Source organism: Aulonocara sp. 'chitande type north' Nkhata Bay, linkage group LG7 (genome assembly GCF_057382095.1).
Source record: "Aulonocara sp. 'chitande type north' Nkhata Bay isolate Kocher_YH1m ecotype deep benthic linkage group LG7, A_spYH_male_GT1.1, whole genome shotgun sequence".
Taxonomy (NCBI): Eukaryota; Metazoa; Chordata; class Actinopteri; order Cichliformes; family Cichlidae; genus Aulonocara; species Aulonocara sp. 'chitande type north' Nkhata Bay.
The window spans coordinates 10918069-10945402 of record NC_141350.1 but is presented as its reverse complement, the minus strand read 5'-3'; the positions used below and the strand labels follow the sequence as shown (position 1 = coordinate 10945402).

General features: G+C 41.3%; 1 protein-coding gene across 13 annotated transcripts; it reads left to right on the top strand.

Moving 5' to 3' along the window:
• The first annotated feature begins 1105 nt into the window (after positions 1 to 1105).
• Positions 1106 to 27100, top strand: c2cd5 (C2 calcium dependent domain containing 5). Of its 13 annotated transcripts, none has more exons than XM_086298527.1 (32): positions 1106 to 1455; positions 1888 to 1996; positions 2144 to 2230; positions 2362 to 2533; positions 2625 to 2720; positions 3018 to 3173; positions 3257 to 3494; positions 6932 to 7089; positions 9207 to 9431; positions 9859 to 9947; positions 10259 to 10294; positions 12657 to 12765; positions 14594 to 14647; positions 17704 to 17818; positions 17971 to 18069; positions 18177 to 18288; positions 18376 to 18455; positions 18851 to 19037; positions 19123 to 19284; positions 20957 to 21001; positions 21472 to 21612; positions 21696 to 21759; positions 21893 to 21954; positions 22077 to 22175; positions 22310 to 22399; positions 22508 to 22586; positions 23020 to 23112; positions 23580 to 23612; positions 23895 to 24026; positions 25161 to 25354; positions 25440 to 25586; positions 25676 to 27100. In XM_086298527.1, the coding sequence occupies exons 2-32, from the start codon at positions 1907 to 1909 to the stop codon at positions 25799 to 25801; spliced, it is 3570 nt and encodes a 1189-aa protein (XP_086154653.1). In that variant the 5' UTR covers positions 1106 to 1455; positions 1888 to 1906; the 3' UTR covers positions 25802 to 27100. The 13 variants fall into 13 exon arrangements, with proteins under 13 accessions (XP_086154653.1, XP_086154655.1, XP_086154654.1 ...); XM_086298529.1 differs by having other exon boundaries at positions 1107 to 1455; positions 23925 to 23996; XM_086298528.1 differs by having other exon boundaries at positions 1107 to 1455; positions 23895 to 23996.
• The last annotated feature ends 234 nt before the right edge of the window (positions 27101 to 27334 follow it).

The window sequence follows — 27334 nt, the reverse complement described above, 5'->3', positions numbered from 1 at the left end:
TTTTAAACCTTGGTCCACAAATATAGGTAGTCATACATGTGTAACTAAATCTCTTTTTATGTGACAGGTGTTTGTCTTCACACATATCATACATACTAAAAATACCATTTGACTCCCCTCAGTAGACAAAGGTGACAAGCTGTGTTTGATATAGACTAATCCACCTGGCACAAGAGTTACGTGTACTACAAAAGAACACTGTGTAATGTTTTCCTGATGTCTTTTCTTGCTTTGTTTTGCAGAACATTTTTACAGTTCTTACACATAACATATTACATATACATATATAAAAGGCTCTCAGGTTGAGATGTAATGGTAAATCTTTTAAAAAATGAAACAAACAATGTATAATTTTAATTTAGAAAAACAAAACAAAAAACGGGCACAACTCCTTCCCTGAAATTCACGGGGGCTGTAGTTTTAAAACATATAACATTCAAGCTTGAGCAAATGGAGAACATGCTGAGGGTTTATTTTCAGTCAATATTTCTAAGTACTCAAAGCACCTGCAACAGTGCAACAGTTTCTTGTTGAGATGTTTGGAGGACTACGGTTCAGGCAGTAGGCTACTTCTAGTTTAGGTCTTTTGTTGGGTTTTCCTGATTATTAGGAAAGCCTCCTCCTATTATAGGTTTTCCTGTTGTCATTTCTGCAAAGATATATATTTTTTTCCGGATAAAGTATTCAACGTGCGCAAAAAAAATAAAATAAAAAATACAACAGCAGGATTGTTAAAAAAAAATCTATCACGTAACCTCTTACAGTACCCATGCACGCAAAACATTTTGCATTTATTTTAATAATACTGGGAGTGTTTGCTTCCTCGTGCTACGGTCACATGGAAGGTAAACGAAGTTGTCAAAGTTGCGCATGTTCAAACCAAATCTCTAAGATGCCTTTAAGGGATACACTTAACGGGGGAGCTGCTATTGAAATAGATAAAATTAAGCGAAATTGAACTACTGAAAAGCTAAACTTAATTTGACTGCATATAAGCACGTTTTAATCATCCTAGTGGAAAAAGATATTATATTATTTCTTATATTATTATTTTTATTTGAAGCAGGGGCGCGTCGACGTAACGTTCGCATGTTAAAGTACATCTTTACGAGGTACACACAAACGCAGCACACAACAACCCCAAGTGAGAATTCATTCATCATGGGCTTCATGCTGTCAAGCTAGCCGTTGTATTTACGCGGGACGTGTGTAATAAATAGTTAGTGAACAGTAATGCCATTTGTAGAGCATCGCCAGTATCTGTAAAGCCGCAATATCTGCGGCTGGATGATTTCTAAGTTGAGCGACACTTTCCTGTGTGGTGTACTGGGAACTCACGTCTCGTGTTATGGGAGAGACACGGAGGTCAGACGAACGGTGGACTGTCAACAATAATGTCCGAGTAAAACGAGACTGCTGCTGCTTGGCCAGCTGTATGTTAATCTTCTAGCACTGGTAAGGATGCTACAGTCTGCACTGAAGACAACATGCTTATTTTGTAGCTGCATAGGTGGAGGCTTTGCCGTGTGACTGTAAAAACATGGCCGATCAGGTAACTAGAGCTAAAGAGATTCTGACTGCAATGCAGTTAACCTAAGTGGCTTTTCGTGTTAGCCTCGTGTTGCTAACTTAATCTAGCACACTGATAGTTTGTTTTTTGTTTTGTTTTGATAAACGGCAATCCTGTAGATAACCTCAAACCGAGTGGATCAACCTTTTTGAAAAACAAGAAATACAAATTCTAGTTTAGCTTTTAGCTAATTAGCTAGTGAGCTTGTAAACAGAGGAAGGGGCTCTGCACGTTATCACCAAAACATGTTTACCGACGCCTCGATGTTTCCTGTTGCTAAGGGCAGTGTTGACAGATTTAATTATATATGTTGACAGATCAGCGTAAAATTGAATCATGCCTGGGAAACTGAAGGCCAAAATTGTGGCAGGGCGCCACTTGCCTGTGATGGACAGAGCCAGTGACCTTACTGATGCTTTCGTAGAGGTAAGAGAAGAATTTATGTACTTAATTTGTTTACAGCAGTGTGGCTGTACATGAACTGTTTGTCCTAATGCTGATAGTCACTTCCCCTCTAAAATGAGCCAAGAAAAGCAATTAGGCATTTTAAAAAGGTGTCTGATTACATTCCAGGTCAAGTTTGGAAACACAACCTTCAAAACTGATGTCTGTCCCAAATCCCTCAATCCACAATGGAACTCGGAGTGGTTCAAATTTGAGGTAAAATGCCTCTCTTTGAACATGAGGGACCGATGTTATTACTACATTAAATTGCAATCAGATTCTGTAGATTTCTAAACTCTCCTCCTCGCTTTTGCCTCTTGTTCCTCTTCATGCCTTGCTGTCTGTAGGTCGATGATGAGGACTTGCAGGATGAGCCATTGCAGATCACAGTATTGGACCACGACACTTACAGTGCTAATGATGCCATAGGGAAAGTTTACATTGACATTGATCCACTGCTTTACAGTGAGGCTGCTTCTGTCATCTCTGGCTGGTTTCCCATCTATGATACCATCCATGGTATAAGAATCAGCTAATCCATCCACAATGATCACTAATTTTATTTTGTTTTCTTCATGGCCTTATCTATATTTCTATTGTTTGTCATCAGGAATTCGAGGGGAAATAAACGTCATTGTTAAAGTGGAACTCTTCAACGATTTGAACCGTTTCAGACAGTCTTCATGCGGGGTCAAGTTTTTCTGCAGTAAGTTTGGGTGGATTTTTGATTCTAAATGCATCATAAGACACAATTTTCAGATTTATGTGAGGGAGAGCAGTTCATTAGATGGCATTGTAATCAAGTTTTTTGTGTCATAATGATCTTGCCAACAAAAAAAGGGGTTATTCCTTAATCAGCAAAATTATAAGCCGTGTCAGTGCCATCAGCACATCTGTAAACAAGGAAATACCACTTAAAACTGTGCAATAAAGATGGAATATCAGCTATAACAAACCTTTCTAGTGAAATCTAAGTTCCTTCCCCTCTGTTTTTGTATGGCAGCCACATGTATTCCACAGTGCTACAGGGCAACTTTGGTGCACGGATTTGTTGAGGAACTCGTGGTAAATGAAGATCCAGAGTACCAGTGGATTGACCGTATCAGAACTCCCAGGGCCTCCAATGAAGCGCGACAGAGGCTCATCTCTCTCATGTCTGGTAAGGAAATTCAGGTGTGGAGGAATGAGTGCCCCAATTTTCCCTGTTTTGTTAACATGGCCGTGTGTTACCCCCCCGTCCAGGAGAACTACAGAGAAAAATAGGGCTTAAAGTGCTGGAGATGGGTGGGAATGCAGTAGTGGGCTACTTGCAGTGTTTCGACCTGGAAGGAGAGTCGGGCCTGGTGGTCCGGGCCATAGGTACCGCCTGCACGCTGGACAAACTCAGCTCTGGAAGTGCCCCTAACACCAATACACACATGCACCCAAACACAGCTCCTGCTTCCAATGCCTGCAATTCCCCCTCTAAAGATGGAAAGGAGTGAGTATGAACCAACATCACGAGCATGCACACTACTACCTCTTTTATGTGCAAGACTGTGAGTTTTGGGAAAGACGATTGTGTGTGCACGAGAGGGAGAGTGTGTGGATTAAAGCGTGTACTGTATAAAGGTTTATGTGCACACTCCTGTGTGTGTCTCAGTATCTCTTGATTCCCCTTTGCACTTGGTGTGTCCATTGTATCACGTATAGTGCATCATAAAACTAACAGCACACGACATAACCTGAGACACACACATGTACAGTACACACACAGCCATCCTCAACCCCCTCCTCCTCCCTTGTCTGTGTCTGCTCTTTTAGACTCCTCTTGCATGGCTTTCTGCTCTGCCTCTGCATGTTCTAGTGCTGCATCTTTTTAGTGTGTATCTAGTACACATGTTCTGCTGTGCCTCTAACTATGTGGTTACTCACTTTTTTCTGCTTTTCCCATCATAAGTGATTTGTTTTGTGGTTTACATCCAGTTCCTGTAACCTTAACGACTTGGTGCGCTTGTGTGCCTCTTATTCTCTTCAAACTTTACATCTGTGTGTCGGCGTGTGAGATTTTGTGTAACGGGGATGTAAACATCTGCTGGTGGTGAGATGAAATGTGTGAATTTAATTGGAAAACTTTTTTTTTTCGGTGAGGAGAACAGTCATGAATGTCCACTAAAAATAGGACAAAGTGATGAATCGAAGCGAGCGTAATTATTGTACCGGAGTTCATTTTCTTCTTTCTGTTATGATTGTCTTTCTTCATCTTTCCTTTAAGACTTACCTGCATTTTGGTTTTTCTTGCAATTAAGAAAGTGTTGTAAAAGAAACCCCTATTTCTTCTATGTTATCAGAATCTAAACAGCTATCTGTGATTACACACATTCTTGATTGTTTTTAAACTGGTTATTCAATGAGCTAAAGCTGCCATGATTCGGGATTCTTGTCGTTTAATCTCTTTCGGGTATTTATTGTTGTTTAATTTACTGACACTGTTCAGCAGTAGTGAGTATAAAGCGAAATTCCACTAAATTAAATCCATTTAGTAATTTTGGGTTTGACCTCAAGGTCAGAGGTCAAGTCTTGTGAATTCAATAACTTGATAAGGTTATAATAACAGATTTTTAATTTCCCCATAGGTGTATCTAGGGCTGTGCGATATGACCAAAATCTCATATTCCGATATTAAGACATCTATCGTCCGATAACGATGTAAATAACAAAAATGTAACATTTTCTGTAAATTCTGTGAATCTCGGGCAGCTCGACTTGCCTGAAGCGTTTCCAGCTGGGCATCGTACCTGGAGTGCAGTGTTTTAACTGATGCATGAAACTATACATTTTTAGACATAAGTTGTAACGGCCGCCGTTTTCTTTGTGAGTATTTATTACACAGCGTGCTGCGAGGAAAAGCCTGTTCTAACGTTTGAGTCTAAGGTTTATTTTTTAGCACCTGACTGCTCTTTTTTGCTTCTCATCCGTAAACACTCTGCATCTTTCACGTGATTCAGTTTATTTTGAAAAGTCTCTACAGGATCTTGAGCTTTATTGTGAAAGGTTTATGTGGAACAAGCGGACACGCGGTGGATTTACCGTCGTTGTTGCTAACCACAATGCATTAAAATCAAACGCTTGTCTGTCTGTAGTGTGGTTATATTAAATATAAGAGAAAGAGAGAACTTTAAGAAATTAATATAGCCACTACAGTGACCATCAAAATAATGAAAAAATATTGCCGTAAACAGTTTATTTTGCGACACCACGAAACAAACGATAGCATAAAATGAAACTATAGACGTTTTTATGTCGTCATCCGATATATATCTTATATCAAACACTAGGAGGTTGAGGGGTAGCGCTGGCAGTTGCCAGTCATTTACAGTCTCAATTCCTTCTCTTCAATAAATGCACTTTTAGTTACTACAAAAAAATACAGTCACTTTTTTATTTAATTGTCTATCTATCTTTGCTTAGGCCTCCTTTACTTACTTTTCAGTAAAAACAAACAAACAAAAAAGACATAATGAGAACAAAATGGTGCCAAAGTGGAAAACAAGGTCATCAGATTGCTTTTTTTTTGACCAACAGTTCAAGATGTAGCGGTTGGATATTTTACACTATTATAAAATAAAGGACCTTTCTTAATCAGTTTGCTTAAAATTGATATCCACAGTTACTCCATGTATTAAAATGATTGCCGATTATTTTCTTTTACTTCTTTTTTTAATATTTCAGCCATAATGGAGAATTTTAAGGTTTCCCAGGGAGAAATAAAAAGAAATTCTTTCCAGGCTAGCTTATTTTTGGTTACTTATCTGTACTGCTGTAGAGCTTTCGTTACCTTTTTTTCCCCTCGTGTTTGCATCCCTGCTCTGTATATGTGTGAGACTGAGATTTCAAACTGAGAGCTGCGTGTTGTTTTTGTGCTTCTTTCACATGACTTTAAATTGAATAACAGTGCAAAAAGTGGGAGTTTTAACAAAAAAAACCCAACAACCTCTTTTTGCTGTTCTTTTCCTTTTTTGTCTCCCTTTTTCACTCTACTGCAATGTTGTGTTGTGTTGGTTCTTGTGTGCACCTCTTTCTTCCTTTCTGCCAACATTTGGATTTGGACGTTTCTCACCGCTCGTGTCCATATCGGCCCTTCGTCTTCCTCTCTCTCTTTTTCTTTGTCTTTCTCTCTCTCTCTCTCTCACTCTCATTCTTTCTGCTGATTGGCCCAGGTCTCCCCTTGCCCACGGATGCCGCTCCACCCACAACAGCCCAGTGCATTCGGTCTGCAGCTCCCAGAGACTGTCCCAGAACTTCTCAGTCTCTGTACCCACACTCATCTTCACTGGTACGCAGAGGCAGGAAAGGAAATAGGTGCAGGAGAAAGGCAGGAAATCAGAAATGCAGTGTAGCAATAAAGCTATAAGATAGAAGCATCAAGGCAAAGAAGGTAGACAGACCCTTATGTCCTTAAAAATGATTTTAGTCTGGAATCCCTCCACTTCTCATTTTCTAATTACTGCGGGGTGGGCAGTCGGGTTTGCAGTTGCATCAGCATTTCTGAGGAAGGGCCTGTAATCACCCTACAGTCACCTGACCTTTGCTTCACTCTACTGGGACACATGCTTCAGCTCGTCATCCTCTGTTAATCTGATCTTTTTTTGTCTGTTTTGCCATATTGCTTTCTTTAGTTTCATTTATGTGTGTGTGCGTGTGCTGTTCTTCGTCCTTACTTTTTGCTTTTCACGCTTGCTTTTGTTTTTTTGTTTTCCAGCCATGCGTAGCACCTGACAACACACCTCACCCAAAGCAAACAAGTGTCACATTAAAAAGTCACCCTTCCACTTAACAACCTCGGTTCACTCTCACCCACATATGCGCACACATACAAACGCTCAGAGGGGTGCAGTGGTGACTGACGTGTGTGTGTGTGTCATGTTCTCCTGGCAGGCCGGTATTTGTTGAGGATCTGCCCTCGTCCTCCGGCCCGCCAACCCCTTTCAGAGCCCTTCCCACCTCCTCCTCTCCTCCCCCCTTCTCTCCCTCCAAGCCATGCAGCCGCCAGTCCTCATCATCAGACACAGACCTCAGTTTGACGCCCAAGACGGGTAAGAATACTTGGCCCCGTCCCTCTTTCCCATTCTCATCCCTCCCTTCTCCTACACTTCATATTGGTGCTGCTGTGTGGTTTTGTTTTTCAAATTCAGTTTATTCAGTTCATTTTTTAAGAATATTTTAACATTATTTTCTGTTGTAAGTTTTATTATAAATATTTATTAAGCCTTGCCTCGTCTCCCACTTGTCCTCAGTGGCCTGGTGTGTCTTCTTGTTTCACACTTTGAAAAACAAAACAAAAAAAACCAAAAACATTTTTAATATTTGTAATATGAAACATGTGCTTCATAGCCTGAAGGCACACCAGATCTCTGTATTTGTTCCGTCCCCTTGTTGTTGTAGCTTTAGAAGCACTGTGTCTCATGGGGGCTGTTGTTGATTGAAGGTCACTTCTCCATTAGTAATCATTATGGTTAATCATTGAGCAAGAGATAATTTTGGTAGAACTCTGCCCTAAGGACAACTTAAGCACATTTTAACGCAGGCCACTAATAAATGCCACAAAAACTGAGGAACTTTTCACCACAGCTGCCCTCCCGAGCCCTCAGGATTGGACCTACATTTTCCCCTAATCCACATTCCTCCTTTCTTTCCACTTCATTATCTTTCTTGCTCATGTTTCCTCTTCTGTGCCTCCTTTCTTTTCCTCTTAAGCCATTTTCACATGTAGATTGCAGGAGTCCAGACTTGAATCTGATTGAATCTCTGGAGAGATCGGAAAATGGCTATGCACCAACGCTCCCCGTCCATTCTGATGGAGCTTGAGAGATTCTGCAAAGAAGAATGATAGAAACTTCCCAAAAATAGGTGTTCCAAGCTTGTGGCATCATACTCAAAGTTTTGCAGAGAAAAATGAATTTAATCAATTTTTGGAATAAGGCTGTAACATGGCAAACTGCTACAGCTGTGAATACTTTTTGGGTGCACTGTATAGCTAAGTCTTTAGGATTTAACACTTTTTCAATAAGATTTGACTGAGTTGTAGACTTTTAAGCTTTAATTCGAGGCATTTGACAAAGTTATTGCATTAACTTGTTAGGAATTACAGCCAATTGTTTACATAGTCCATTACATCCAATTTCAGAGGAATGTTCTTTTGTTATTCCGTGATAATTTAAAAGCAGATAAAAAAATCTAGGGCTGATTCCAAGTTTAGAGCTTGCATTTAGTAGCTGACCTCAATATGAGATCAAGAGATGTATAAATACAAGTTAAAGTGCTCATCATTTGGCTGAAAGACCAAAAGAAAACAGAGAGCATCAGCTTTAAGGAACAACATTCTGGTGTATTCTTAAAAAGAAGAAATGAACTAGCCAGTTCAGCAACATCGAAAGGCTTGAAAAACCACAGAAGACAAGTAAAGTCCACTATAACAGAATTATTTCCATGTTTAGGAAAAACAGCTTCACATCTAACCGAGTGAAGAGCACTTTTGGTAAAGTTGGAACAATCAACGAGATGCCTGAACTGAGGTTTTCACAGGTCGTGACAGGAAGGCCAGATCAGACCGCCGGGAAACATCTAGAAGAGCCTTCACAGTTCTAGAAAAATCTTTGGACAGATTGAAACCAAGATCAACTTGTACCATAATGATGGGAAGATAAAATTATGGAGAGCAAGAGAAATGACTCATGATCAGAAGCATTGATTGTCTGGAGTTCATGTGTGAAAATGGCTTTTGCTTCCCATCATTCTTCAGCATTTTTCCTTTTTCTCTCTCCTTACAACCAGTACATACAGTGCACATTTGATAAATGTCATTAAATTATTTGAATCGAAAGTATATTTTGGGTTCTGCAACACTGAAAGTCATCAGTTTGTAGTTAGCATGCTAATTTAATTAAAATGTGGACCAGCCATGTAATGTATTGACAGCTGATCCGCTCACCAAGGTCAGTATCAGTACAATGCCCAGCTTACTTAATACTAGCTACCTACTTTGCATAGTTCATTTCTCTATGCTTGTGTCCACTTTCCTCCTCATCGTGCTCTTCTCCATCTTCTCAGTTGTTGTGCTTCTACCTACTCTCTTCATTGCTCTCTGCCTATCCATTCTCAATATATCTGTTTTCTTTATGCACCCTCCATCTTTTTCTCTGCTGTTGGATAGAGGAGCCCCATTCAGTGAGATGCAGACCTGGGATCTTCCTCTGCCCCAGCTCCCCCATCCTTTCCACAGACACTCTGTCCCTTCCTGGTTCTGGCTCAGTGGGCTGTGGTCGTGGCTCTAATCCCAGGGCAACCACCTCAGCCCCACTCTCCTCCATCCAGTCAGACTCTGCCTTGCTGAGAAAGAGCGTGTCCTTCACTGAGGACCTGCTGCTGGCAGCCTCCGGTATAGTAGGCCTGCTGTGTGTCACCGAGTGCCAGAACCTTATAACAGTGAAGTGTTGGCATCTCACTCATTTGATGGGTCAACAGCAGGACTGTTCACACCCAAATTGTCTTGACTGGTTTTGTCAGAAACACTAACTGCTCACAGTCCACAAAACTACTGTGAGAGTCCTATTCTGAATACCTTAACTCCCAGCATGTGGTTTGATGTATTTTCTAGTGCACTAAATGATCAGAATAAGTTAGTCTGAGGTTCATGAGGCTGAAGATCATTAGGTTTTTTTTCATCCAAGTTCAACTTTCTCTTGATTTGTTTTAACATGAATGCTGCAATGTAATAATCACCTGACAGTTTGTTTGTCTTTGTGTTCGGCTGACTTTTGTGTTTAAAATGACAAAACTGAAGCCAGGCTCTCCTCTGTGATCAGGAATGGGCAGTGGAGGCAGCGCCGGGAAGGAGGCGGGACCTCTGAGGACCCTCCTCAGACAACAGACGCAGACAGCTCTTGAGCAGCGGGTACGGTGACAATGGTGTCACTCATCGTCCACGCTTACAAACAATTAATTACTAGCTCACTACTGGTGCAGACACCTGAGACTGAAATGCAATGTCACAGCTGACGAGCCATTTTGGAGAGTTGAGGGTTTGACATTTGTGTTGGCGTTGCATATCAGCCTCAGATCTCTGTGCAAATGGTGAGTTTTAACACAGGTGCATTCTTTGTGACAAATTCATAACTGACATTGGAGAGGTGTTTAATGGGGATCGGTCTGTGTAAGACCAAGTAATGTTCCATTTTTTGTGTCTCGACCACTTATGCTATTCAGGGAGCGTCTTCCTCTGGGTTATTGTTAAACGCCAGGGTATGTCCCATCAGTGTGACACCTTCTCACTCTCCACCTTTCCCTTGAAACCCTAACCAAGCGGATGACCACCACCTAGCCTGAGTCAACTCCTAACCTAGCTCTTTTTTTAAAAATTTTTTTTTATTGCTCTACACCCTCCAAACCCTAAAAGATTGACAAACATGTAAGGCAGAGTGCCTGAGGTTAGGAGTTGGGCTCCCTTCTTGTTCGAAGGGGTGTGTTTGAGACTGTTCGTGTTTCGTCTGGATATTCATCTCAAGTGCCTCCCTCCTTCCAGAAAAATTTCCCGAGTTTGACTTTTGGTTTCCCGTATCAAAAACAGGAATGAGCATACTCATCTCATCAGCTCATTCTTGTGACCTGGCTCAGAGTGGGAGGAGCTGTCAGACAAATTGGAAGACATCTTCCTTTTGTGGAGTAGTGGATACGATTGAAATTTGTGGCATTCCCACCTGATTTCTGATCACTGAAGCCATCCATCACATACTGGTCCTGCATGGCTGGGAATCACTACGTCCCTCTGCTTTTCTGTAAGAGTGTTGTCTCTTCAACTAAGAATGAATACCAGCAGGCTTTGTTTCCTGCTCCTCGTGTGAGTGAATGCATGGATTTGCATCACATTACTTGGCTAGAGACAGAAGACCAGCTGTGTTCTTAGTGGGCAGAGACAAGCATGTAAATCAGAGTAATGATTCACAGCCGCAAACTACTTTGTCTGTCTTTGTCCTTCACTTTCAGCTCCAGACCTAATGAATGCATGTGTATACAGTAGACTCAAAAGAATTCAATCACTACATCAGTGACACTAAATACCTAGGCTTTCATAGATGTTTTTCTCAATCATTTCCAGCTGTATTTGAAATGCTTTTGAGTTTTATTCCTACATGGGTAGGCTGTAGTGGGGAATCTCAGTGGACAAAACCTGCATGGGGGGCTCATCACACTCTGTCCTTGGTGCATGTTTCCACTTATCCTATACCTGCTGTAACTTAAGTCTACATGCATCATGTTTTAGACTTTAAAAACAGTTTTGATTGATAATCACCTGCTTCAGTGTGTATTGGAAGAGGAAAAAATGTGAAGTTTGATATCTGGTTCTGCTTTAGGATTTTCCAATTTCTCAGTTTTTGCATAGAATTGATACTGTGAGGTTTCTGGGGTTGAAAAATATTAAAAATATAGGATGATCTCTATTCAAAGTATTTACAAATTAATTTTTTTTGTTATGCAATATAAAGATCTTATTAGTAGTGTGCAAAGGTCTTGAGCTAGCCCTTGTTTTTTTCTGGGGGTTTTTTGTGTGTTTTTTTTAAACTAAATTACCTCCAAGCAGGAAGTAGGTGGTTTTGAGCAGTAGTTCTCCAGTGTTCTGAAAGTCTTTCTAGGTTTTTTGATTTGCATGTTGGCTGCTTTTTCATTCATTTTCAGTCCAGTCCTTGTACGTGATAGTTTTTCTTATTGTTTTTGTCAAGCCACTAAAAACTGATGTCTTAATCATGCAAACATAAAAAGGAATTTAACCCACATATGTCTGCACATTACAGTCAACTTGGCAAAGAAACATTTTTAAGTTGTATCTTTAGGGACTTTTTTACTAGCAGACCATGAGAAAAAAAACACTTTGTTCACTTTTATTTAGTTGACTCTATGAAAAATTGCAAATGTAACATGATTAGATAGATGTATTTTTGCACCAACAAGGTGATTTTTAAAGAGCTATTAGCTGAGAACCAGATGAACAGTAATTGAAATTCATATATTAAAAAAAGGAAATAAAATCCAGCAAAGACCTGACACAGGACCTCGCTGTGGCTTAATTTTTCAGCACAACAGTGATTCCAAACACAAAAGAGTTAAAAGCATACATGGCTAAAAAAAAACACATGAAGTGAAACATTAACACGTGAATGTTCTTTAAGAAGCCTGGAGAACTTTTCCTGAAGACTACTGAGAAGGACGCTTGGCTGAAAGACTTCACACTTTAGTGAAGATTAAAAGGGGTCCTATTGACCTTTCAGGCTAGTTAGAATTGTAAAAACAGTTTTTGCCTTATGTACTGTATTTCATTTATGTTTGTAGAATTCCCATTTTCTTGGTAAAATATAAAGAAATATAGGCTGACTCAAGACTTTTGCCCACTACTGTAGGTGTTGTATCTTATAGTGGTGTTTTAACCACCTACCTAACGCAGAACAAATTAGCCTTGTCAGCAAAAAGTAAATATTTGAACTCAGTTTTGAGTTGAGAACCTAATATTCACCAATGTATAAGTAAACATGAGACACAAAAATACTGGAAAGGCCCTTTCTGTAAGTGACCAGTGTGTGTGTGTTTGTTTTTTTTTAAATTAAATGTGTAGGAGTTCCCCTTCTTCACCTTGACGTCGTTCCCGCCTGGTTTTCTGCTTCATGTTGGTGGAGTGGTCAGCGCTCGATCTGTCAAATTACTGGATCGGATACACAACCCCGGTGAGTTCAACACACAAAAGCACACAAGTTCCTAACGTAGCTCGTCCATCGCGCCATGAAAAGATAAGAGTGAGCTTTTTCCATTGACCCTACAGTGTTGTGTGTGTTTGATCTCGTTGCAAATGGCTGTTAGTCAATGCTACCCATTATCCTCTTGTGTTGCCAAATTTTTCCAGTGTATGGTCCTACTCCCAATTTGTTTGCAAAGGAAAAAAAAAACAATAAGTTGACGGTCAGACTTAAGTTTATCTGCAAGTCCTGTAGGTAGCAGGTGAAAGCTGTTCCTGTTCACGCCGATAGGCTGCGTCTGCAGTTTGTTCTAAACTTTAGGATGGGCTATCATCACATGTGTCAAACATTTTTATGGATAGGGGCAACTTTCACCTTGTCGTTTGACTCACTGGCTTTATGTAATTAATAGTCTGTGCTGGTCATGTGGTGGCTCTGTGTGTGTGCCTGTGCTGTGGTTGCTGTGTTGTTGTCGTGCAGTGCTGCCCCCTGCGGCTGAATTGCAGTAGTGGCGCATGGCTCCAGTGTTTTGCCTGCTACTTCTGTTGTGTGTGTGGTTGGCTGTAGGTGGCAACATATCGGGGTGCTGTGGTGTCTTGATTAAGCTCTGCCAGCCTTTCTCTGTCTTTATTGAACTCAGTGTGTTGAATCTGTTCTTGTGTTAAGAGGGGCATAATAAATACACCTTCAAATGAGATTTACAGACATTTGCTCGTCAGGTGATCACCTGCCTGTTAACAGTGTTGAAATGCCTGAGTCCAGTTTATAGACTTAGTAGTTTTACCTTTTAGCTCAGTTTACTAATAGCCTACCAATATGAATGAAGGATGTCTGAGAATCTAATCAAAGGGGAGTGTTGATGAATGTGGGCTGGGTTAGGATAAGCAGGGCTCTTGTCAGAAGTGGACAGGGGAACTAAAATAAGACTGTAAAAAAGGTGCTGTGATTAAACCTGTAGTCTTGTTTAAATTAGACTCAATGACCCTGATTGAAACTCCAGGATTAACTTGGAAAGCAGTCTGAAAAGAGCCCTGTTCACTGTTGCCTTTCTACTACAGAAAAACATCAAAGGTACCCTGTGGAGTTTTTCTTCAAAAATAGCACCGGGGAGCAATATTTTTACAAGTGCATTACTTTTTTAGCTTGTTTTTACTTCGACAATAACAACAATAACTTAACAGTTATGCTCTGCTTAACTCAGGCTTGATCTGCTGGTTATTAGCAAAATACATTAGCTAATGCATGTAAAAGCACTTCATGTAATGTTTTATAAATGCATCCAAGGCCGTCGTTGTTGAATCACTGCAGCTAAATGTTGGCAACCCAGATGACTTCTATCACTCACTCAGGTTGGTCGGCCTGCTCCAGACTGGCACCGTTTGAACCTGTTGACTGATGATTTAAAATCGGAGCAGGGGGGCATTTACAGTAAGAACATGCCCGGTGCATTATGATGAGACGCATTCGTTTTTGTTTATGTGAAAACTCCACAGTGCGCCTACATGTACTTACAGTCGCTGCATGCTCCTTTTTGTGTTGTAGAGCTTCTCTTCTCCTTATGTTAAAAACAAAATAAGTAAATATAGCCTGACGCTTTTACTCATCTCAGTTCTCCTCTCTTCCTCATCAGTCTTTTTCTTCTCTGTCAGATTGTTTCAATAGGACCTAACTTAGTTTGTCGTCGCATTAGTGACTGTGAAGTGGTGTCTGTCTTTGCATAGTGATTGTGGAGTGCTTCCGTTGTGCTGTGTCGGTTTGTTAGACTGTCTCTTCTTTTCTTTTTCTCTCTTTTCTGTACTAACGGTGTGTTCTGGCCCAGCCTTGGGTAACACGCGCTCATACAAACTGCTAGACTGGAATAGTGTCACTGCAGGTATTTTCCCCCCTTTTAATGCTCTCACCCACAGGAATGATGGCAGCTCAATGAAATTAAACCCATGTCTGCTTAGTGTTAAACTATAACGCCCCCATAGAAAGCTTAAGTAGAATTCAGCATAGCCTCATATTGCTGAAAACTTCTGACTTCAGTGAGCTGCCATCTTCCTCTCTCTAATCTGTGTGTTTGCGTGTGTGTGTGCTGAGTTTAGTTGAGCATGCCCTGCGTCCCCACCCCATCCAGCCTGGCCTGGCTACCCCACACCCAGCTCATCCTGCTGCACAGAAGAGCTCCTGCTCTTCACTAACGTTGTCCCAGCGCTGTTTCTAACGCTTCCCGAATGAACATTGTGGTCAAACCTGTCTAGACCAGAGGAGGTTTAGGAGGTTTACTCTGTCACGAAGAGCCACTGAGGCATGTGCATCCTTAACTCACTGGGCCGTATTCATACTGAGAGAAAGAAAGCGAAAGAGAGAGAAAAGTGATGAATGGATGCATGGAAAGAAGTCGTTGGGGGGTGCAGTTGAGGAAAATTAACTGGATCTGGGACTTTACGGTGGGGATGGAGGGAAAGAGGTGAGCTGACTTAAATAATGGAGTAGATTTGATGGACTCTAGTGAATGAATATGGCCCTTCTCTGCCCATGACTGTGCACGTGGTCATGAGTGTGCACGTTGGTGAGCCTGTGCCTGTTTGACATAACTGCTTCTGGTTTAAAGAAACCCACCTCGTGGGCCTAATGCCTGACCATCAGTCATTGTTCTTCATCTCTTCAGTTTCACAGCCCATTCTTCTCACCCCCTCATTCATTCCTCTCCCCTGTCTCACCTACCATTTGAGTTTCTCTCTGTATTTGGGAGGCTCTGTCAGCATGTAGCGCTCCCAGGGAATCATGGGGTGAAGCTCAATACTCTAATGTAGCTTTTTTTTGGTCATGTCCTCTTTGTTCAACAGCCTAAAACAACCATATGAGTCAGATTAAGCTAGAGCTGGGCGATAGAACGATAACGATATGTATCGCGATATAACTTTTACTGATAGAGAAATTAAGCTATCGCGATAGACCTCGCCGCTCTTGTTCTCTTAAAAAAAAAAAAAAAAAAGGTCAGCCGATCCAAATTCAGTAGCGCAGAGCCGAACCAATCACAGCCGCAGCGTCACGTCGCGTGACTTGTTACGTACAGCACAAGTGCCAAGCCGCACGTGTGTTTGTTTGGGAAGCAGCCAGCGGGTAATGGAGCCAGCGCATAATGGAGGAAATGAGTGTGCCGACTAGAAAAATCAACCGAGCGTGACCGAAGAGAAAACAGATGATGGTTCCAATGCCGGAGAGATTGTCGAACGGAAGAGCCATAGAAGTTCCGTAGTGTGAAGCTATTTCAAGTCTGACAAAAAACAGAGTAGCGTGCACTGTAAATTGTGCCGAAAGCAAGTCTGGAAATACAATAAACTGGTGCATGCGTCACACTGTGCGCCACGTTATTGTTTCGGTGAAATGAATTTCTACAATACTGTTACTGTTAATTCTACTCTCTGCAGTGTTTAAATGCTTACATATACACACAGTTACTGTCCCTCCACACATACGACTCGGTTCTGCTTCTATGCCCCAGCTTTGTTTACTTTTTCCCACCGAGGCTTCTAGACTTCTGATTGGCCAACATTTCTGCACGGTTAGGAATCTAGCGCCACCTGCTGCTTTGGCATGTTCATAGCAGCGTTTTCCTTCATTTCTGCCTTTATGTGTGGACGGGATTATTTTTTAAAACGAAAACGGAAAATCTCAGTTTTCAAAAATACCCGTGTACGTGTGGACGTAGCCTCAGTCTCTGACTGGAAGCGCTAATTCGTCATTCGGCTTTTGTCAGACTAAAGTAACTGTTAAAACTGTTTGAAAAGCTAAACTATACAACAAGGAGAGATTGAGAATTTCCTTTTAGTTCTCAGTTTATTTGATACTGACAAAAGTTAGTCAGTTTTGTCTGTTCTTCTGTAAAACAAACTAAGATTTATTTTTAGAATTAATATTTTGTTTCTAAGTGGAATTGACAATTTAGTCTGTTTCATTTGTTCTATTTTGAAACTTAAACGCTTTAGCGGCTGCCTTTTGTGTAGTTTGCAATATTTGCCTTTATTTATCTGAAAAAGTCTCATGTTCCTTAAGTACATCTACCCTGTTGAACTTATTATGGGAAATAAATATTTAAAAACAAGCTGCTGATTATTTCACATTTTACTTGTGAGCAACGGCACATTTAAATCTTACAAATATAGTTATTTGGCTTATATCGTGATAGATATCGTTATCGCCTGAAATGAAAAAAACATATCGTGATATGAAAAAATCTCATATCGCCCAGCTCTATGATTAAGCTCTCAACTTGCAATGATTTGGCTTTAAAGAAAAAGATGTTTGGAGCAAAGCCTCATGAGAATATTGAAACACACCCATGGTTTAGCATAAGTATGATGAAGGCTCGATCGCTTTAAAATTACTAGCTTTGTCACCAGGATAGGAAAGCACGTTTAAAATTAGGCGTAGTGTCTTCTCTTATACCAGATTTTCTATCTATACTAGCAGAGCCACATAATGGCTGGTGGCTGTGTCCTTTCGGTTAGTGCAGCTGGCTGAAAGGAGACAAAGAGAAGGGAGACATGAACATTTATATGATGTCCACTAATGAACTAATCTTGTCTGACCATTGACTCTGCCTTCATCATCATCATCTCTCTGAAATTCTCACAAACCATTTTCAGTGTCAGTTTGTTTTACAAACTCACGGTTGGTTTTGGCCTGCTTTGATACACTGATTAACCCATAAAACATCAGAAAATACAAACTGTAATGTTGGCTGTTTGTTGATTTTCTGGTAAGTCAAAGCAGTCAGATTAGGCACCGGATTATGCACAGATTTCCTGTTAGTGTTGTTTGGATTTGTGAGGGTACTGCATTTTTAACCTATATTTTAGTGTTCAGTGAGGTGTTTTGATAAATAATTCAGTTAGAAATGCCTCGTGAAGGCTGTTTGATTTAGAATTGTGTGTTTCGCAGATGAGCCCGAGACTCGCGATGCCTGGTGGGAGGAGATTCGCCAGGAGATCAAATCTCATGCCAGAGCTCTCGGTTGCCATGCGGTTGTAGGGTACAGTGAGAGCACAAGCATCTGGTATGTACTGCGTAAACACACAGAAAAGTGATGCACTTTAATCCCGAGTTTGGTACAAAACACTTGGATCCTTGTGATTTCTCTCTTTGTGTCCTGCTCTCATTGCGCCTTTTTGTTTTTCTCTTTTCATTTCTCCCATTGGCTCAAAACAGCGAGGAGGTGTGTATTCTGTCCGCATCTGGCACAGCAGCCATCTTGAATCCTCGGTACATGCGTGAAGGCTGCCTGGACATCGGCTGCACCGACCACAGGTTGGTTTCTTTTTTTCTTATTGTTCAGCTCAAAGTCTCGGACAGTCTGAATGTCAGTCATCACGTGTTTATGACAATGCACCTTTTTGGTTTTTGTTGTTCTCCAGGTTTGAGGAGCCATCGCCACCGAACTGTGGCTTCTGTCACATCCCGTACGATGAGCTCAACATGCCCTTCCCTGCACAGCTCACCTATTGTTACCACTGTAGACGACAAAAGGTATCAAATACAGTTAATTTCTTTTTAGGTTAAATAAAAGGTTTCTGCTCTTTAAAAATATCAATAACTACTGCCTTTTTTTGTAAGGTTCCTGATGTGCTCTTCACAACAATTGACCTGCCATCAGAAGCAGCTGTTGCAGGAAAGGGCTGCCTTATCCAGGCCAGGTATAACACCTCACAAACCCACAAACCCTTCTTGATATTAGCAGAAAAGGAGTTAAAAGGCTTTAAAAAAATATTACTTAGGGAAAAAAACACACAAATCAAATCTATAAAAGTAAAGAATATTACAAGCATTTCACTCTATAATCTAGCTATAAATTATAACTTTTACAGTAGATATTTCAGATAACATAATTTATAAGACCCAATATTCTTCAGTGGTATCATGTGGACTAAACAATACACCTCAGACGATGCATTTTGACATCAAAGGAAGTTATCAAAGTGAGCAATTTTGACCAATCAAGGTCAATTTTAGACCTCAATTGGGTTCAGTCAAGCAGGTTTTCTATGAGTGAATCAATGCACCTTCAATGCCAGTGCCTCTTATCTGTCAGGCTGTGCCGTCTAAAGAAGAAAGCCCAGGGAGAAGCGAATGCAACGGCCATCTCTAACCTGCTGCCTTTCATGGAATATGAGCTACACACTCAGCTGATGAATAAGCTGAAACTGCGGAGCATGAACGCGCTGTTTGGCCTGCACATACAGATCAGTGTTGGCGAGAACATGCTCCTGGGTCTGGCTGTAGGTTAACCTTTCATGCTAACAAGTGATTATGTCGCTTTTATGTGTGGTGGATCTTAATCGAAGAAAACGTGTGTGTGTTCAGTCTGCTACAGGTGTGTACCTGACAGCTCTGCCTGCTCCAGGGGGTATCCAGATAGCAGGGAAGACTCCAGGAGACTTGAGCAGCGAGCATATATCATCCATTCAGAAAAGGATTAATGACACCATAGCTGTGAACAAAGAGCTCTATCAAATAAATCCTCCGGTGAGACAGTCAACACTTGCTGATACAGTGAACTTATGGAAGCTGATCTTTGTGATAAAGCCTGAAAAGTCTCACCTTTCAGGGCAGGTTTGTGGTAATGTAGGTTTGTTTCCAACTGCAGTAGCTGTGGTGTCATGTATGAAGCCTTTTAGCACAACAGAACTAAAAAAGTTAAAATTTATGATGTTCAGACATGGTAAAAACTTACCCTGATGAATACGCTATAACATCACTGTTTGTGGTCATTTTATACTGCAACAAGTGGGAACAGTTTTCACATTTTTTTTCTACTTTGAAAGAAAAAATATCTACGGTCTATGACCAAGAATATTAAAGACTAGTGCATTGTCATCAGGCTTTTACATTGTATGGACAATACTAGTGTTTTCCATTATTTTGGTGATATTTTACAGTGTTAAAAAACATTTTATGAGACATACTATACAGTCCAGACTATAGTTATGTGGACAGTTACCTTTTTATTTTGTTCTCCAAGCTTTGTTGATTGGATACAACATTAAAGGGTCAAGATTTACAAAGATTCAAAGTGCCCGGCCAACTGGAAACTGTTTCCTGGGTGGCTGTGTGTCATGGCTCAGAGCTGACTATCAACACTTAACCTTCAGTTACAAGTAGAAGTTATGTGTCATTAAATGAGAAGAGAGGAATTGAACATGAAAGAGAAAGAACTCCATGTTGGTATTTGTTTTCCAGAAAATCTGAAAATCATGGTGAAGGAAAAAAAAAAAAACTTGCTGAAAAGCAAGCCAGAAATGCTTCACAAGTACATAACTTGTTCTCACCTTTTAAAGGAAGAATTCGTGACCAGATTAATTCATGATTAAAGGATCAGAAGAACAAAGGGGCCAAGTCATATGTGTATATATATCTAGATCAGGGGTGGGCAATCCACGAGGGCCGGTGTCCCTGCAGGTTTTAGATCTCACCTTGGGTCAACACACCTGAATCACATGATTAGTTCATTACCAGGCCTCTGGAGAACTTCAGGACATGTTGAGAAGCTAATTTAGCCATTTAAATCAGCTGTGTTGGTTCGAGGACACATCTAAAACCTGCAGGGACACCGGCCCTCGTGGACTGAGATTGCCCACCCCTGATCTAGATAGCTAGATAGATAGATCTTTTGACTTAAAGCCCCCTCTCTGTTATTGTTTCAGCCCATATGGCTGTGTTTGCTAATGTCATATTGCTAGTTGTTAATTAATTCACTGCTGAAAAAAAGCATAGGGACGAGTGTGCAGGTGTGCACTGTAGGTGAATTCTCTAGATGCATTAAAAATGGTCATCAGGCACATAGCCGAAGCAACCAAAGAGCCTTCCAGGGTGAAGAAGTGAGCTGTCTTTCAATCGCTGTGTTAATCACTTGAGCCAAATCTGTTTGAGACCTATTCAACTTGCTGAAGGTCAGATTAAAGAAAGAGTCCCTAAACGTTGTCTGCCGTGCATAGGAAGCAGTCCTTTCCATACTGATGCACACCTTCTCAAGTGAAATCTAAGACTTGACACTTTAATGTAGTACATGTCATCTTATTTAAATCCTCTGTGCTGAAGCTGAACAACTTCTAACTGTCCATATATGCCTGGGCTGTATATTCTGTTCTTTGTGAATCGTGATAAACTTACCCCTCTTGTCTCTCTCTGATCATTAAAGAAATTATTTGCCCTGGACCCTGAGGTGTTCTGCGGCATAAACATGGTACTGAGCATGCCAACCTTTAGCTGTGAGACGCAGCAAAGCATGACAAGTGTTTCACACTATTAATCTCACACTATTAATTGCAGCTCTTAACTGGGGACTTTTTTTGTGTGTGGGGATAATACATAACCCACACCAGAGTCACCTCTTCAGATGACTCACTGCAAAGTCATTTTATAAGTTGTTAACGTACTTTGATTATGTCCATCTCCCCTGACCAATCACACTCTCCCCTGCATATATATTTGTGTGTGTGCGAGTGTGCGTTTTCCCAAATTAACACCAACCATGAGTGTGTGTCAGTAAAGTTGACTGGGTGAGTGAGAGCATGTGGATTGTTACTAACACAGTCATTCTACTAGTTACAGTACAGATGTACAGATGTTAGATACAGATGTGATCTTCTGCGGTGTTCTGGTTTTCTCTCTGACGTCCCGTCTGCTCGGACGCTGCGTCTGTTTTGCTTGCAGGAGCTTGCAGAGGAAGGGGTGGGCTCTCCAATCCCTGAGCCAAGGCATCGATCCAGACTTTTTCGCTCCCACTCGGAAAGCTCAGACGAGCTATCAGAACTGGATCTGTCCCACGGCAAAAAGGATGCCTTCGTCCTGGAGGTGTGTATCTGTACAAATCAAATCAGTACACGCCAGTTGTAAATGCCAGTTTAAATGGTGACAATGTTTGATCACTCCTATAGATTGATGACACCGATGCCGTGGAGGATATCCACTCCCTCCTGATCGATGCACCTCCCCCCACAGGTACATGCTGCACACTCACTCTGGTTCAGTTACAATGGATCATTATGCACTGCACACAAGTTAATAATTCAGTCCAAGCTCTAGCAGGTGCCATTGTTTCTGTGCTTCATTGCATCTGCTTCAATGTCTTCAGGTTTCTACAGCTGCAACACTGAAAATATGCCTGGGATTTCTAACTGGACTTCAGGAGTACAGGTACGTACTGAACGTAGTTGTAGCAATACTAACCATTATTGCAGAATAATTATTTTAGAAATAAATACAATTAAGTATTAATTTAGATCTGTGTAAATCTGTGTCATCCTTTATGTTGACAGATGTTTACATCAGTGAGGGTTTTGAGGTTGAGCAATGCCAATCTTACTAACCAAGGCTTAAACAAGATCTTTACTGACCTCTGTGAGAACCTGCTGAAGGTAAGAAACCATCATGGAGCAGGTTTCACACTGGCACTGTTTTTTGGGGGGGGGTTTTCTTAGTTGAACTTGCTATGGTTGTCTGTGTTTAGTTTTGGGTTTTACAAGTCTACAATTCATCATGTTTGTTTCAGAGTTTTTACTTCAAGCTGCGCTCTATGATCCCCTGCTGTCTTTGTCATCTCAACTTCACCGTAGCAGTGCCAGAAGAAGAGCTCATACAGGTGAGACAATTCAGGCTATCACTCATTTGTCAAGCTGCCAGAGCAGTGAATGTAATTGAGAGAAAAATTTTTATCTACTGCTGTTCCTCTGCCCGTCTCCCTGCGCAGGTCACAGTGACAGCCGTTGCCATGACCTATGACAAGGAACAGACTCAGGAGAAGACAGCTGAGAAGCCCGTCAACAAAGGTCAGTCTCTCTGTTAATTTTACTTCAGTTAAAGCTCTGCTCAGATGAAGGAAAGCTTTCACGTCCAGTTTAATACACTCAGTACTCATCAGTCAAGGAAAAAAAAATTCAAGCTGTATCTATGAAGTGAGCCACTACTTGACTCCAAATAATGCAATAACTCAGCTTAGGTAAGTTGATATCAATATTGAGCAAAGCTGAGAATTATTGCATGATTATTAGTGAAGTAGGAAAACAAATATTCTTTTAGGATCTAAGCCAGGATGTCAAACTCATTTTACACGATAGGCCACATACAACCCACTTTGGCTGATTCTGGCCCCTGAGGTCTTATGTTTGACACCCCTGCTCTAAATAGTGTATTGCTTTTTAGAAACATCCCTGCTAGTGCTGTGTGTAAAGTTGAGTGTGGTTTTTGTGTGTATCTTTTTAGGGAGCCTTGAGGCTGAAGAGCAGCTGCAGTTTCCCCTGGAATTGTGTGCAGACTCGTCCTCTTCCAACATTCAGACAGCATCCAAAATCTCAGGTATCTTTAACTGTATTTTTACCTCCCTTACCTCCGTTACCCTGCTTCACTAAACAGGTATCACCCATCTCGTCCACTAACACATCAGATACAGTCTCTTTATTCACCTCAGCTGCAAAGCTCCGCCAAAACCAGCTGCTTATAGTCCGATCAGCAGGTAAATGAACTGTAGTAGACAAGTGAGAGTTTGTTTTGCCGTGAACTTAGATAACAGTCTGTGACGCTGTCTAGAAGAGACTTTGTGTTGGTGACCCCCATTTGCATTAGGCTAACACAGCCATGGGATAATGGGGTGGGGGTGATGGTTAAAGCTAGGCAGCGCCTGCTGTGTTCGCCTTGTGGCAGTAATCGGTTGTTACTGAACTTTTCTCACCTTCCGACAAGGACAAAGTTAGACTGTGATGGTGTGTGTGTGTGTGTGTGTGTGTGTGTGTGTGTGTGTGTGTGTGTGTGTGTGTGTGTGACAGGTGTCGGAGAAAGTACCAACATGTCACCCAGAGGTAAGCTACCTTCTTGTCTTTTATTTTCCCAGCCCCTTCTCCCGCTACCGAAACTACTACACTGCCCTGTTTTGACTTTTCATCCTTTAGTCTCGGACAGAGTTATCCTGCACAGCTCCCAACCCTCATCCAGTTTTGTTCTTTTCTGTTCGTTTGTTTTGTGTTCTGTTTTGTCTTTTCGTTTTCTTTTCTTGTTGTTGTTGTTGCTGTTGCGTTTGTGAATGCACGTGTGTGTGTGTGCGCGTGTGTGTGTGTGCGTGCGTGCGTGTGTGTTCTCTCCAGCTGCCTCCGTTGATTACGGTTCCTTTGCAGACAGATGCAGCACCTGGCTAGAGCTGCTTAGGCTGAAAGCTCACACCATAAGACGAGGATCAGTTAAGACAAGTAGGAGGACACAGTCTCTAGCACACTCTGGTGATCATACCCACAAATACAGAACACGGTTCACAAGCGGTCACACATACGCGCACACACCCCTCCATGCATGCCACTGGGGGGCGGAGCATTGTAAATCAAGCACCAGCTTTGTTTTTGTTTTTTTGGCTAGAGTGTGAAAGTTGACGCCCCGCCCCTCAGAGGGATCCACAATTTGCAGCTTGCCAAAAACAGTGTGTCACATTAGAAAGGTTTTTGCATTTTGTGTGCAGCATTTTTCTCAAATAGCTTGTTGGTTGCAGCAATTTCATGAGAACCTCCGGAGGGTTCCTTTTATTCCCCTCCCCTGCTTTTGCATCACTGATTCTTCTTATGCTTGGAAGATAGGAGGAGACACTGTATGAATGCTAAAGGATTTCATGTCTGATTTGTTTGGGAACACACTGATAATCATGGTGGGGCGGGGGTCAAAGCTTTTCTGCAAGAGCTCGTGTGACTTTTCAGATCTGTGCATGTTAAGTAAACTACAGTCTAATATGTGGCTCTGAAGGTTCCTGGTTTGATGGATGTAAGCCACATCAGGTAAATTTGCAATAAGATATTGGAGCATCTTTCACACTCTGGCTTGTGTACATGTGCCCAGCCTCAGCCTCACAGCTGTTTCTGTCTGTCTCCATGTCTGAAGCCTTCCTCACAAATGCCAACATATAGAATAAAATCTCTCATGTACTTTGCTGTAAGCACTCTATTCACACTTGTAAACAGCTGTGCCCAGGTCTGTCTCTCTGTCTGCAGACATGTGTAATTGTTTGTTTGCATCAACTGCATGATATGCATGGCAGCGCACACGCGCCAAGTGATTGTCTATTGCATTCTCAATGCTGCATGTAAATCTAACAAACACACACACATGCCTAAGCACATGTAAGTGCACATTTTACTCTTGCTGTGCAAACCCTAACAGCTGAGTTTCTGCATTTTCATTCCACTATGACATTTCTTTCTGCTTCAAGGCTCATGTCTGCTTTTAATCTTTCCACTAGTTTTGAGTTTTTTCTGGTATCTCCATTCCCGTTTTATCTCTTCTTTTTCTTTATATCCCCTCTCCTCTCTTCTTATTTTTCTCTTCACGTCTCCCACTTGCTTCTGCCTACACTCTCTCTGAACCTGCAGTCTCATCTTTGGAGCGCTGCAGTCCGCTTCAAGAGGGACGTTCCCGCTCGCTGCGCTCCAGTCGCTCGTTTGGAGGCAGCTCGGTAACGGTGGTGAAGATGACGCCGCTCTCCTTCCTTCCCGGGACACGCATCATTAAATACCTTGGCATTATCAACATGTTTTTTATCAGAGAGACGACATCATTACGGGAGGTACGAGCGACGTCAGTAAAATATCCAAAGTCCCGCGGTCATTTTGCGCAGTTTTAAACGTAAAGTGTGTTTTTGTTCTGTGCAGGAAGGCGGTGTCAGCGGCTTCCTTCACTCATTCATCGCAGAGGTGTTTGCGATGGTTCGAGCCCATGTAGCGGCCCTCGGCGGCAATGCAGTTGTGTCTTACAGCATGAAAGAATGTGTGTTCATGGAAAATCCGAATAAAAATCAGGTGATATAAACTGCACATTACTAACAGGCGGTTTATCTCAATACTGGCTGTTCAATTGATTAAATTTTGTGTACTTGTTCTTCTCTTAGGCTCAGTGTCTCATAAATGTAAGCGGTGATGCGGTTATCTGCATCAGCGAAACAGACCAGGAGTCCTCAGCATCTACGGCAAATACTGGACAGACCGGTGGCAGTGAAACTGATGGGGCTACATGACAATGACACTGGTCCCCAATTCTGGCTCCAAGAAACACACACTAAGTTAACACACTTTAAGTCTAGCCGTCCAAATCTGACTGACTTATGTTTGCCTTAAAACTCTATAAAAGATCCAAAGGCTTGGACACAGCGAATAAAGAACCATTGCTCAAGCATGCAAAGCAATCTATATTAATATAGGAGTGTGGGATGTTTCTTTTTTGTTTAAAGAGAACATATTTTGCAGGACATATTATGGAATTTCAAAGTATTTAAAAACATTTAATTTAAAACCAGTCACCGACTCCTTACACCTAACCTTCATATTAAAGCCATCCATGCTGGGGTCACTCGCAGCCACAGTATATTGGTCATCCAGTCGGGTATGAGTAAGGCAGCTATGACTGATTTGTCCATCCACGGATCACAGATGTCGCTCAATGACTGAAGTAAAAGGGATACAAGCTAATGATTTTAAAACACAGTCAAATTCTTACTCAGTTATTTTCATCCCATGTGTTGAGCACCAAGTGAACAGATTATGCATCAGGCAAGGCAAGTGTTTAAATTTCAACTGAGTGGTGCTCTTTCTTAAACTATAGAAAAAATAGCCTGAAGTGGAAAATTTTGAAGCTAATTCCAAAGAATCCAGGTGGACATGTGATCCGTTCACTGTTGTCCAATTTTAATGTTTTATGTCTAAACTGGGCTCATGTTGAATTTTTGAGAATCTTGCTAATTAGTTTTAAAGTGTTTCTCAGAGGAAGTCCAAAATTGTTCTGCAAGTGTGGAACGATGGTGTAACAGCTGTATTTCTGGGAGGAAACTCATGTTACATGCATATAGATAACACAAGCCAAAATTACAGGTGTTATATGCACATATTTTTGTAGAGCAATAACTCCCTTTAGAATAGCCATTACCATATATTCAGTATAAAGCTATTTAAAACTATTAGATTATATTGCTTTATCTTAAATTCAAGTGGCATAGCAGGTATGCTTTTTATTCACATGCAACTGGAGTGAGCAGGGAAATGGTGACAGGTGTGATGTCAGATGAATACAAACAAAACTGGTGAGTTGATATAAAGCGGGTCTTTGGGATGTCGTAGCAGGGATCTGTAATAGAATATAAAAAATGAGGTTGTTTTGAAGTATTTAAACCTTGATCTCTGGGTATCGAAGCAACTGACGTCCTCTTGATGCATTTATCTGTGTGTGTCAAATTTCACATACCTTCGCCAAGCTTAATCGCTGTTTCGTGGGCACTCGTGTTTATGTTTAGAGTCTTGCTGCTGGTCTTCTGTCTATTGTGGGGGGTGGGGGGGGGGGGGGGGAGCAGCTACAAGTGTCTGTGCCACCTGAAAACAGACTGTAAATGTTCTCCAAAAAAAAGAGAAAAAAATCAGATTTCTAGTATTTTTGTAAGTTAAAGAGTCCTACTACTTAATTCAGCTGTGCAATGAGTTTCATGATGTTTTTGTGTCACTGTGTCAGAGGATTAGTGGTACTCTGTTTTGTGTGTGATCAGCTGTTTGTGATTAGTTTC